This window comes from Hoplias malabaricus, chromosome 5 (genome assembly GCF_029633855.1).
Source record: "Hoplias malabaricus isolate fHopMal1 chromosome 5, fHopMal1.hap1, whole genome shotgun sequence".
Lineage (NCBI taxonomy): Eukaryota > Metazoa > Chordata > Actinopteri > Characiformes > Erythrinidae > Hoplias > Hoplias malabaricus.
Window position 1 is genome coordinate 41,308,181 of NC_089804.1, and position 12,865 is coordinate 41,321,045.

The 12,865-nt window shown below is 41.2% G+C and overlaps 1 protein-coding gene across 3 annotated transcripts; it reads left to right on the forward strand.

The window, feature by feature from the left end:
• The first annotated feature begins 1,982 nt into the window (after nt 1-1,982).
• zc3h11a (zinc finger CCCH-type containing 11A) lies at nt 1,983-11,902 on the forward strand. 3 transcript variants are annotated; one of them, XM_066671855.1, is made up of 17 exons: nt 1,983-2,058; nt 4,122-4,183; nt 4,318-4,442; nt 5,178-5,297; nt 5,382-5,505; nt 5,623-5,817; nt 5,904-5,972; nt 6,053-6,133; nt 6,476-6,550; nt 6,646-6,708; nt 6,796-6,900; nt 6,988-7,509; nt 7,599-7,666; nt 7,752-8,247; nt 8,350-8,516; nt 10,270-10,400; nt 10,667-11,902. In XM_066671855.1, exons 3-17 carry the CDS (start codon nt 4,389-4,391, stop codon nt 10,878-10,880), a joined length of 2,484 nt encoding a protein of 827 aa, XP_066527952.1. In that variant the 5' UTR covers nt 1,983-2,058; nt 4,122-4,183; nt 4,318-4,388; the 3' UTR covers nt 10,881-11,902. The 3 variants fall into 3 exon arrangements, with proteins under 3 accessions (XP_066527952.1, XP_066527951.1, XP_066527953.1); XM_066671854.1 differs by having other exon boundaries at nt 1,990-4,183; XM_066671856.1 differs by having other exon boundaries at nt 1,990-4,183; nt 7,602-7,666.
• Nucleotides 11,903-12,865: the final 963 nt, after the last annotated feature.

Here is a 12,865-nt window from a genome sequence, read left to right on the forward strand (position 1 = left end):
TGTGAGGAGTGTGGTGTGTTCTCCCCGTGTCCGCGTGGGTTTCCTCCGGGTGACTGTCTGTGAGGAGTGTGGTGTGTTCTCCCCGTGTCCGCGTGGGTTTCCTCCGGGTGACTGTCTGTGAGGAGTGTGGTGTGTTCTCCCCGTGTCCGCGTGGGTTTCCTCCGGGTGACTGTCTGTGAGGAGTGTGGTGTGTTCTCCCCGTGTCCGCGTGGGTTTCCTCCGGGTGACTGTCTGTGAGGAGTGTGGTGTGTTCTCCCCGTGTCCGCGTGGGTTTCCTCCGGGTGACTGTCTGTGAGGAGTGTGGTGTGTTCTCCCCGTGTCCGCGTGGGTTTCCTCCGGGTGACTGTCTGTGAGGAGTGTGGTGTGTTCTCCCCGTGTCCGCGTGGGTTTCCTCCGGGTGACTGTCTGTGAGGAGTGTGGTGTGTTCTCCCCGTGTCCGCGTGGGTTTCCTCCGGGTGACTGTCTGTGAGGAGTGTGGTGTGTTCTCCCCGTGTCCGCGTGGGTTTCCTCCGGGTGACTGTCTGTGAGGAGTGTGGTGTGTTCTCCCCGTGTCCGCGTGGGTTTCCTCCGGGTGACTGTCTCTGAGGAGTGTGGTGTGTTCTCCCCGTGTCCGCGTGGGTTTCCTCCGGGTGACTGTCTCTGAGGAGTGTGGTGTGTTCTCCCCGTGTCCGCGTGGGTTTCCTCCGGGTGACTGTCTGTGAGGAGTGTGGTGTGTTCTCCCCGTGTCCGCGTGGGTTTCCTCCGGGTGACTGTCTGTGAGGAGTGTGGTGTGTTCTCCCCGTGTCCGCGTGGGTTTCCTCCGGGTGACTGTCTGTGAGGAGTGTGGTGTGTTCTCCCCGTGTCCGCGAGGGTTTCCTCCGGGTGACTGTCTGTGAGGAGTGTGGTGTGTTCTCCCCGTGTCCGCGTGGGTTTCCTCCGGGTGACTGTCTGTGAGGAGTGTGATGTGTTCTCCCCGTGACTGCGTGGGTTTCCTCCGGGTGACTGTCTGTGAGGAGTGTGGTGTGTTCTCCCTGTGTCCGCGTGGGTTTCCTCCGGGTGACTGTCTGTGAGGAGTGTGGTGTGTTCTCCCTGTGTCCGCGTGGGTTTCCTCCGGGTGACTGTCTGTGAGGAGTGTGGTGTGTTCTCCCTGTGTCCGCGTGGGTTTCCTCCAGGTGACTGTCTGTGAGGAGTGTGGTGTGCTCACTCTGTGTCTGCGTGGTTTTTCCTCCAGGTGTTCCGGTTTCCTCGCACAGTCCAAAAACACACATTAGTAGATGGATTGGCGACTCAAAAGTGTGTGTGTGTGTGTGTCTGTGTGGGGCCCTGTGAAGAACTGGTGCCCCCTCCAGCGTGTTTTCCCGCCTTGCACGCAATGATTCCGGGTAGGCTCTGGACCCACCGCGACCCTGAACTGGATAAGGGTTACAGATAATGAATGAATGAATGTAATATGTACTAGGACAGGGCATTGCTGGGAACCAGTCATTTATGTAGAAATAAATACACTGACATATGGTCTGGTTGATAACAATGATGTATGTAAATTATGTCCAGTCACAGGCTCATTTGAAAATACTGAGTAAACCACACGTTCTTGTGTTGAGGCCTATGATCTGGTGAATTTGCCTGTTTTCCTTTAATGTTAACATATGAGCTAACTGTACTGTAAAATATAGAGCAGAAAATGAAAGGCTTGTTGCTTACTGAAATGAATCTATGCGTTTTTACTGGGAATTGTAATCAATGATCTTAACAACTTTCTATAACGCTGTAATGTTAAGCCCAGCTTAGCTGTGAACTATGGTGAATGGTGTTGGAGAATTAGTAATGTATACAGCTGAAGGGGCGCGAGGTCGAGGTGAGCCTACACTCCTTTTTGCTCACCTTTCAACAACGTCTTCAAAGTGTACACTTCAAACAAGGGCGTAGGGCTTAAGGAAAAACTGGGACACGGGAAACATTTCCGTCCGTCGTGAGGCGCCAGCGCCATTTTGTCAGGTTACTATACGAGGAGACCGGGAAGGAGCAGCAGTGCTTTTGGATGAAATCAAATTTTAAGTTCTAAGACCCATATAACCGGTAAATTCCTTATTTATTTGTATCATGTCTATTTTACCTTTCAGTGTAACCTTTCTCGAAAGTGGTTAGGTATGTAGTGTTAGTTAAAGTTGGCGGAATTGTCACGATGTCGCTAGAACTGTTAGCTTATATAACGATAGCTCGTCGCGAAGTTTTAGGTAAATATTGTTTTATTAAAAACTAACGGTTCGCTTCAATTTAATAGCGCTTAAAAACAAAATATCAACACTTTTCACATATATAACGAGATTCCACCACGAACAAATGAACGCCTATATGTGATTTGCTGGCTTTGTTAGCCGTGTGTAACTACACAAGAACAACCCAGGCCCTTATTTACAGAAATTCACGGGACTGTTCAATAAATTACTTTTGTCAAGTGTTACACCTTGCACGTGTTAGGAATATTTCTGCTGGGGTGTTACAGTAAGATATAGTGGTACGATATAACCCAGAAACAAATTTTGCCCATAGAAAGCGAATGACTTCCTACTCGTATTAATTACAGTGAAAAAAGGCCCTTAATCCTGTTCGTTGTCTTCCAAGTTCAGCGGATCAGGTAGCACTGGCTCACTAAGTATTTCCTGTTCCGATGTTTAATTTTGAACCCAATCAATCGCACTAACTGGTCATTTGCATATTAATAAGATCCTTTGATTGTTGTTTTAGCGAGCAACATTTTTTAGCCGTGACTATAACAATGATTCAGCTGTCAGTTTTTGCACAAACAAGTCTGAAGACAACTCCTGTGAGTTTGGAAATGATGTTAATGTATTTCAGAAGAGTCAAAATGTTGGCCTGCGTAGAGCAAACAAAACAAATGCAAGTACTGCAGAAATACCTGGAGCCTGGTTAAGAAACTCTAATCCATTATTCAAATCTGAAAGGATAGTGGTGACCTCTAAACTTCACAGAGGAAATATGGTTGGAAAGAAATGACCATGATCATAGTGAGGTGGAATGGTAAAATCCTTGTGGATAAGGGGGGGCGGGGGAGCCTTGGAAAAAGTCAGGTTGTCGGATATGTCAGTTTACCTTAATCAACATGGATGGGTGCTTCTGAGTAAGAAATGTGTAGTAACCAAAGATAGTAACGTTCCAACAAACAACATGAGACCTTTTTTGGGGGCCAGAGAGTGTATTTAATACATAATTCGTATTTTTAATTATTGTTAATCTCTACAGTTTGTGGTATGTATGTGTGTTTGTTGTGATGTTAATTTGTTTAATTAGCCTGTGTGGTGTTCATATTTCTGGACATATTTAAACATACTTTTATTTGAACTCTCTCATGTGTTTTGAAAAAGCATGTAAGATTCAATTTGATCAAAAACTGAATTTAAATTATTTAGACAGTGTCTGCATAATTGTGTGCTTTTTGAATGAGTTTAATTGGCCCTTCTGTGTGCTTTACTCAAATAATTCTGACGTGTTGGTGTTTTTATGCATTCTTTACTTATTTGCCCACTTTGTCTAGCATGTGGGGAGTGTTTTTGTTTTCTTTTTAAATATAGGTTTATACATCAAGTTGTACTTCAATCCTGCGGCTAACTGGATTGTGGATGCTGGCCAACTTAATGGGAAATACTTTCCCTGAAGATTGTCATTTTTGCCGCAAGACCCCCACCCCAACCCAAATATTTTTTTTTTGTTTGTTTTTTTTCATATTGGGCTTTTCCCCCGCAAATCTCTACTGCAATTTCCAAATCTGTTATAAAAAATTTTCTAATCTTCTTCAAATTAACGCCCTGTGTGAAGAGATAGAAGATTTTCCTCCCCGCCCCCAGCACTCCTTCAAGATTTTTGTTACCACCCCTTTTGGCTCTCATCTGCAATTTTTAGCTTGAAGATATTTGATTCCCCAAACGAAACCTCATCTGCACTTTCAGCAGCATTTTTTTATTGCCAAAGGAAAAAAAAATCCTAACAAAAAGGACTTTTTCAACACTGATCGATCACAAAGCTGTCTAAGGGAAGCAGGTCTCACAGAAGGCAACCTAGGCCACAAGTAGCCTGTTTCTCATCCTGTTCAGTATTTACTCATCGGTCAAGTATTCCTTCAGGATCAGAACAGCTTGGAGACAACCTTGAAGACGTGCATCTGGAAACGTCTTATCAGCTGCAGGTGAATAATGGTGAAAAATATAAATAGTAATAACAAAGGACATAAATACCAATATTCTTTTGATGCCTGCAATTCTAAGCAAATAATTTTAAAACGGTCTGGATTTGTAAATATACTTATTACTCTTGGAATAGGGAGGCTTTTGAGGGCCCTGTAGCAGCACAAAAGAGTTTCCAACCTGAGATATTGCCTAGCTGTGGGAAGCATGTCCAGTAAAGGAGATGACTGCTACTTCTACTACTACTCAACTTGCACAAAGGTATCACAGATTGAAAAATAAATCTCTTAATGAACTCTAAATATCTGTCCAAAGTACAGTTAACACATTTTTTGTGTTATCTAATGTTTGAAATATGTAAAAGTGAAACATTATGATGTCAAGAATTTTATTGTAAGCATATACAGGGGTTGGACAATGAAACTGAAACACCTATCATTGTAGTGTGGGAGGTTTTCTTGGCTAAATTGGAGCAGTCTTCATTAATTGTAAGACCATGTGCATCCAGTGGTTCAAACATTGTGTCCCGAAGGCGGTGCCGTGTATCAGGATGACAATGCACCAATACACACAGCAGGACTGGTGAAAGATTGGTTTGATGAACATGAAAGTGAAGTTGAACATCTCCCATGGCCTGCACAGTCACCAGATCTAAATATTATTGAGCCACTTTGGGGTGTTTTGGAGGAGCGAGTCAGGAAACGTTTTCCTCCACCAGCATCACGTAGAGACCTGGCCACTATCCTGCAAGAAGAATGGCTTCAAATCCCTCTGACCACTGTGCAGGACTTGTATATGTCATTCCCAAGACGAACTGACGCTGTATTGGCCGCTAAAGGAGGCCCTACACCACACTAATAAATTATTGTGGTCTAAAACCAGGTGTTTCACTTTCATTGTCCAACCCCCGTGTCTGCTGACACTAATATGATTCCCACTTATTTTGAAAATTTCAGAGGATTTTCTTTCTTACACGGCCTTGTTTTCCTTTGGCAGGGTGATAGTTGCCCTTTCAGACACTGTGAGGCTGCCATTGGTAGTGAGATTATGTGCAGCCTTTGGCAGGAGAATCGTTGCTTCCGCAGTGTATGCAAATTTCGTCACATGGAAATAAAAGTAAGCTACATATTTTCTATATAAAAATTGAGCTTTAGATATATTCCTGTATTTTATACTAACACATTTAGCTGTTTCTCACAGAAAAACCGGAAAGAAATTCCCTGCTACTGGGAGAAACAACCAGGTGGATGCCAAAAACCACACTGTGCGTTCCACCATGAAAAGTCACGTATGATTGATGGGCTGTATGTGCCCCCAGATAAAGGTATGAAATCGCCTTTATACGGTTTCTAAAAAATTAAATCAATTCTATTTCCTGCTCTTTTAACATTTAAGGATCATATATCCCAGCTGTTTTCTGATAACAATCTTTACTCAACAGGACAAGTCGTGAAGAAAGAAAAAGAGGACGAACCTCCACAGGATGAGCATAGTCCGTCTGCTCTAGCCCCCGTTTCCAACCCCACTAATCCCCATCTCCGAGGCGTCATCAAGTCTGAGACTCAGGAGAGTGTCCCCAGCCCCACACACCCTCCAGTAGTCATTAATCCTGTGGACGATGAGGATGATGAAGATGGTAAGCAAAGATTTGTTGGTCGCAAAATGTGTTCTTATTGTTAAGTGAACGTGAAAATTTGAATCCCTGTATATTGCTGTTTGTAGATCAGGTTTCTGAAGAGGGAGATGACGCTTCCTCTGTCTCTCCGAGGAAAACTGTCAACTCTAGCAAAGGTAAACATTTGTCTGTCTGTTATCAAGATAATCTAACATTGTGTATTGAAACATATTCAGCAATTTTGTCCTTTCAACAGACGATTCTCTCGACTTTGGTGTCAAAACTTTGGAAGAAATCAGGTTGATGAAAGCTCTGAAAGCCAGTCTGAAGAGAGTTGGTAAATGTTTTTCGAAATCTTATGAAATGTGATATGTAGTGTGACACATATGGTGCCTATTTCTATCATGGTGATGAATGTTTTATTCTAGTTAAGGTTTTATTCTATGTTCGGTAGAAAAAATTATTAAAAATAATAACATAATATTCACATAATGATTTTTGAGTTGAGAAATGTACAGAGCACTGAAACATTTATTAGAAGTTAAAAACCTTTAGTGAAGGACTATTACAGACTGAAGTTTTTTTTAAAATCAGTTATAACAGTGGGCTGATTAGAATTGTGGTAATACTGAAGACTGCTGAAGCCCCAGTATAATTCTCTTGTATTTTGGATTTTCAGAACACTCCAGTAGCAATGGAGCTGGTACTGAGAAGGAAAACATTCGCTCTCTCTCTCAGCCAAATTCCAGAAATGGTATGCCATGGAATTACTAACTTAGCCTTATTATAACCTTTAATACATTGTGAGAGGCTTATGTATGTTGATTATATTAATGTCTTGCTTTTCAGAGTCTCTTGTGGTGGAAAACCCAGGGAAAAGGAAGGTGGCTGCTGGGAAAAAAATGGACAAAGGTAAATATTAAGCTTGCACCCTCTTGAGCCATCGAACTGTATGGTGTAATACCCAGGTTTCAGAGCAGTGTATTTTGCAATGTTTAGACATCCCTGTGGAAGGTGACCTTCAGCTGAAAGGGAGCCTTGCTAAGCGTCTTGGTGGATTTGTAGACTCACCTCAGAACAAAACAGATGCGCCACCTCTGAAAGGTATGGTCTTATTCATTTTCCCTATGGCACGTTGAGACTCTCGTGCGCTTGTGTGTTTTATTTAAAATCTTAATTTCCTCCTCATAGCAACAAAACCTGTGCGTGAAAGGCTTGGAGCAACAATCCCTGACCTCACCACACCCAAGATGCCTAACAGTGAGCCAAAACCATCTGAGGAAATTCGGATCAAAACTCTCGAAGAGATTAGGCAAGAAAAGGCTGCCAAATCTCAGCTGCAAAAGAAAGATGTTAGAGTTGTTACTGAGGTGACTGAAAAACCATTAAGTTCCCCCAAGAAAGGCAAAAGACCTGCGAGTGGACCACAGGTAAAAACGTTTTCTGAGATTCTACACGAGAAGAAAAAGCTGCAGGGAGAGAAGGAGGTGCCTCAACAAGGTATTTCCAATCCTGAGAAAAGTGAAGCTAATGCTGGAGCTGTCAAAGAAGCTGTTCAAACTGGAGAGATCAGGGTGAAGACTCTTGAAGAGATTCGCAAGGAAAAAGCTGCAAGGATGCAAGCACAGGCCCAGGAAGCGTCAGATGACAACACCCTTAGTTCAAACAATGTGACTGTGAAAAGGCGATTGCTTCGCATCAACAAGAACACAGGTATGTTTCAATATTTTGCTCGCAAATAGATATTGGTTGATTATAGAATTCCTTAAGGATTTATTCTAAAGATGAACTACTTTTTACAGTAGACGTTGCCTCCATCTCTGAGAAGAAACCACAAGATTCTGAGAAGAGAGTTGAACATACGGCAGAGGCAAGGATTGATTGTAATTTTAGTAAATTTGATTGCAAATAATAGATAGTTAGTAGGGTTCTAATACTTGATGTGTTTAATGTAGTCTGTTGCAGCCGATGAAAAGAGTGACCCCTCCAGCCAAAGTGTTACAGTAAAGTCCTTTGACGAGATCATGCGTGAGAAAAGACTCCGTAAGCAGCAGGAGAATCAAGACACATCAACCTGCCAAAAATCAACCCCTGCACTTTCCAAGGAGAAGCCTCCTACTGTAATCAGATCACGTATAACCGGACCTACACCCACCCCACTGGCTGCAGAGTCCTTAAATCAAACGAAGCCATCTGTACGACAGCGTCTTGGCAAACCACAGACCTCTCTTCCTGTGCCGGTGGAAATAAAACAGAGTTCTCCAGTGCTGCAGCCAAAGGAGAACACTCAAGTACCAAGTTTCAAGAAATTGAATAAGTCTCCCACAGTGGCTCCTCCTGAGCAGGTGGCAGATGTAGCAGCTTCTCCAGGCTTAAATTCCCAGGAGCCACAACCGGAAAAGACACAAGAAGTGATCAAAACCTCTCCCAGCAAAGTCATGGAAATGAAAGGTATTATCTGAAATGTTTGGTCTAGTTTTGTGAGAACATTAAATACACTGGGTTTTTCAGATGTGTACAGATTTTTTTCATGTGTTTCCTTTTGAATTTCAGTGAGGCCCAAGCTGAATGTTAAACCCTCTGTGATGATTCCGGCGCCTCAGGTAAAGCTTAGCCAGAAGAGGAAATCTATAGGAAGCCATTGCTCTGCTGTTGCTGCAGTGAAGCCACTTAATGCTGTCTCAGCATCTGAAACTGAGCCTTTCTGCAAGCAAATTAAGGTGAGGAATTCATCACTACCACAGAAGGCATATGTAATTAAAAGTGATGCTTTGTCTTCACTGGATTTCTGTTGGATATCTGCTTTGTGACAACAGTTGTAAAAACCGTTATACAAATACATTTCATTTGATTTGATACACTTATAATGTACAGGTCCATGTGACGTTCAATCAGTTAAATTTTCATTTTGCATGTACATTGCATTTATTTATCTATCTTGTAATCAGAGTCATATCCAGAGGTCTTCAAATCTAGAACTTGGATCCAGGTTTCTAGGTTGGGATTTTAAAATGGCAGGCCAATATGACACTGCAACTGCTACTGTACCTGACTGTCCAGATATAGCGTCATATACACGGGCCATTTTAAAAACTTGGAAGCCTGGAAACTGGATACATGGTCTGCGTTTGAAGATTTCTGATATTCCATATGTTTATGATTAGTCAGTGACACTGCGAGTCATTGTGGGGAGAAATAACGAAACAATTGATTCTATTCTTTCATTTTTGTTAATAAACACTGTAGATTAATTTCTAAAGGCTCTACAATACATTAATATCTGTTAAAATAGCTAAAATAGCGTTTCAGATCAATCACGATTGAGAATTTGCGTGACCACCTTGCCCCCAGAGCCCTGTAAATGTCGACATTGTGACTGTGTGTGGCTCTGTCTCTAATGTCGGCCCTGGCTGAGTATGAAGATGTTTATTAGTTAGTGGGAATTTGGGGGCTACAGGATGTACTACTGACCCAGTATGGGCTTGTCTGAGTTCAGTTCAGTGTGAGATTATTATTGTTTAGATCATTCAAGCCTTAGAAGAGATGGCATGAATAATGTTTAATCAGTTGTGAACACATGCAGTCTGATTCCCAATAGGACTGTACTGTATCGTATCGTTCACAACAGAGGTGCACAACTCCAGTCCTGGAGGACCGGTGATTCCTCTGCTAAAACACAACCCTTAAACCTGTCAATTAACAGATGAGTTGAAACAGATGAGTGTGTGAGCAAAGGAATCACCAAACTTTACTGGATACTGGCCCTCCAGGACTGGAGAACCTCTGGTTCACAATAATGTCGGCATAATTTTTAAAACATTAAAAAAAAAAAACTATATTGTAATAATCTTGTTTACGTAATGATGTCGTGATTGCCCGTAATATGGCATACAATCTTTACATTAGTCTTTTATGCACAGTGAAGTACCGTGGAACGTGACGCTGAGGCGGAGGAATTTGCTCAAAAGAAAAAAGTTATGTCGTGTGGAAGGGGGTTTGTTACAAAATACGAGATGCGCAGTTAACCATGGTGTTGTGTGGTAGATTTATATGGTACATTATTTAATTTATACAAAATCAGAATCTTGGTAAGTTATTGTAGTTTACAAATAAAGCAAATAAATAAAATGTATGCATTAAAAAAAAGAAGTATTTTTCAGTGTTTAGTCGTATCGCCAAGAATATCGTTATTCCAAAAATCCCCTGAAATATTGTGATATTATTTTAGGGCCATATCGCCCAGTCCTAGTTCAACCCTGACAGCTGCTGGAGGAAAAGAGCAACAGATGTGTGTTAACTGTTCTTTTCCTCTTTTAATGGTGTAGTCCAACCACTTTAGTTACAAATCTCTGAGAGACGAAGGACACAAATGGAAAAACAAATAAATCCCTTCTCCTTTCCTTTAATTTGAAAATTGATGAAAATACTCAAGCCTTGACATCATCCAGTTGACGTCATTTCTTTCACTTTTAGTTATCTGCACCAGTTTGTGATTCAGAAGTCGGGGCCAGTCCACTTCAGACATCATCTACTGCAGAAGACGTTTTCAGCCTCTCCAGCAAAACCACGGTGTCAGTGGCAGAGTCCAGCTCTGTCATGCAAAGGTAGATGTTTATTTCACAGGGATGTACGATGATACTGAATGTCATCACCGCTCTAGTTCTGTAAATAGTGCACATTCTAGAGAACAGATTTTTACATTAATTTTACAGCAACATGCATCATCTACTGCCTCTGTCTTCCACAGTTGCACTGACAGTGTGTTACACTTGAGACACTTTAATGTTCCTTTTTTCTCTCCTTGCTTAAACTCTGTGCTTAAGTGTTGTTTTCCCTGATCCCATATTCTAACCGTGAGCATGTCTTGTAGCCCTGTCGTCAGAACGTCCAAGTCCCATTCCTGTCGTCCAAGTTTGGCTGCTCCTCGTGCTGATCCTCCCGCCGGTAGCTCCTCCACATTGGACGACTTTGAGAACTTGCTGGATGAATTTACTGACGACAAACTGGAGGACGAGATGGAACTGGACCCTGGGAAGGGCGAGGATGATCTTCTGCTTGAGCTCACTGAAATGATCGACAGCTAAGACGGAGCTCAGGAAACCCTTTGCTGATTTACACCAAAATCTTTGTCCACTGCCACCTACGATTAGAACAGACTACACTTTTAAAAGTTTTATTTCACAACTTAATTTCTCTTCTTGGAATTTGAACGTCCTCTTTTTAATTTTCTTTACGTCTTAGATGCTTTTGTCTGTAGAAATGTCATATTAAATGTTTGCATATTCAATATGTTGCTTCTTAATGGATTTTAATTTTTTTTTTTTCAATTTTATTTGTTTTGAAGATCTCTTATCTGAATTCTGAACACTTTGATCAAGCCATAACACCCTCAGGAGCATGGCTTGTACTGAGCTATTTATATAGTAAAAGAACTAATTGTAAATAATGCATTGTTGATGCGGAAAGTGTTACCTTGTATACTGTGTATGCGCCGGAGAGCTTTATATGACTTGGAGGGCTAGGAAGGCAAATGATGTCTTAATCAATGCTCTCAACTTTTGTAGACATCCAAGTTTGTGAAACATTTTTCAGGACAAGGACAAGATATTTTAATTTAATATTTAGTCTGTTCTCTACATGTTTTTTGAAAGTTTAATGAAACAGACTGGTGACAAATAGATTGAATACTGTGTTGTAGTTATTTTTTTATTTTTTGTTTCTCTCTGCCTCTCCCCTTTGTTTTTGTTTCTGTCTCAGTCATGCCCTGTTGCATGAAATATGACATGTATTTCTGAACATCAGCTGCACTTATTGTGGTAATTCAGGTGAAGTTGTACATCCTTGTTTTGGTCACTTGGTTCCGTACGTCACTTTTAATGTGAAAAGGTTGGTTCTCAGGGATTTTATCTTTTCCCAGAATCATCATGTTTAACCACATTTAACATATTCTCTTATTTTCTGTCATTTTATATCCTCGCGTCTTTTTATTTGTCACCTTTTCTAAACCCTAAAATGATTGTCCAGAACTGTGGGATAGAAATAGGTTCATAATTTGTGCCTCTGTATCTACTCCTGCAGTATTTTGCTTAATTCCACTTATGAATATCTGTAAATAAAATACATTTATGAAAGTGTGTTGAAATATTCATGTGTGTAATGTTCTAAAATCCTAAAGAGTTATATAAAGGTTGGCACAGTGGCGAAACACTGGTGTCACACAGCTCTCATGGTTCAAAAATGCAGGTTGGTAGGTGGATTGGTGACTCATGTCTGTCAGTGTGAGTGAATGTGAGTGTGTGTCGCCCTGTGAAAGAGTGGCGCCCCCTCCAGGGTCTGTTCCTGCCTTGCGCTCAATGATTCCGGGTAGACTCCGGAACCACCGCCGCCCTGAACTGGATAAGGGCTACAGATCACTTAATTATGTGGGTATTTCAGTAAAATATAACATACTTTATGAAGACATGACATTGCAAAAAAAATTGGGTAACAGTTGTCCTCAACTGCGCTTCAGGGTTTAAATTGAAACCGTTGTATAACTAACGTAGTAAATTTGTTTTCTCATTCAGAGCTGGCTCTCGGCCTAACTGGTGTTTAGACATAGTGCAACACTCCTAGGTGGAATAAAAGCTGATAAAGTATTGCTCATTTCATAAATCAATATCAGCACTTACTCATTTACAAACTAAACTGTAACTGCACAGTGATGAAACTACAAAAGTATGGCATTTAATTAAATGATGTATTATCTATATCTTGTATTATCTTCTCCCATGGTGCACTTAGATATGTTTTATATACCTAAAGTGAGATAATAAATCAGTTGTAAATGATGCCCCTTCCTTTCATGGCTCCACTGTATTGTACCTGGTAATATGGACTGAGCACATTTTGATATATATATATTTGTGTGTGTGTGTGTTTTAAATGTTAGATGTTAAATGTTATATCTGAGCTGAAATTTTCCTTTAATTACTACAGTCTGTGCTAAGAACAAGGTAAAAATCTCAGTGTTGTTTCAGACAATATCTAGCAGAGGTTTTTATGGAAGCTCAGGTATTTTAATACTATT

Excerpts from the sequence above, each read along its gene's own strand:
- zc3h11a (XM_066671855.1), top strand. The coding sequence starts at position 4,389 with ATGTCCAGTAAAGGAGATGACTGCTACTTCTACTACTACTCAACTTGC. Across the intron at positions 8,248-8,349 it reads CAAAGTCATGGAAATGAAAG|TGAGGCCCAAGCTGAATGTT; the intron begins GTATTATCTGAA and ends TTTGAATTTCAG. Across the intron at positions 10,401-10,666 it reads TCCAGCTCTGTCATGCAAAG|CCCTGTCGTCAGAACGTCCA; the intron begins GTAGATGTTTAT and ends CATGTCTTGTAG.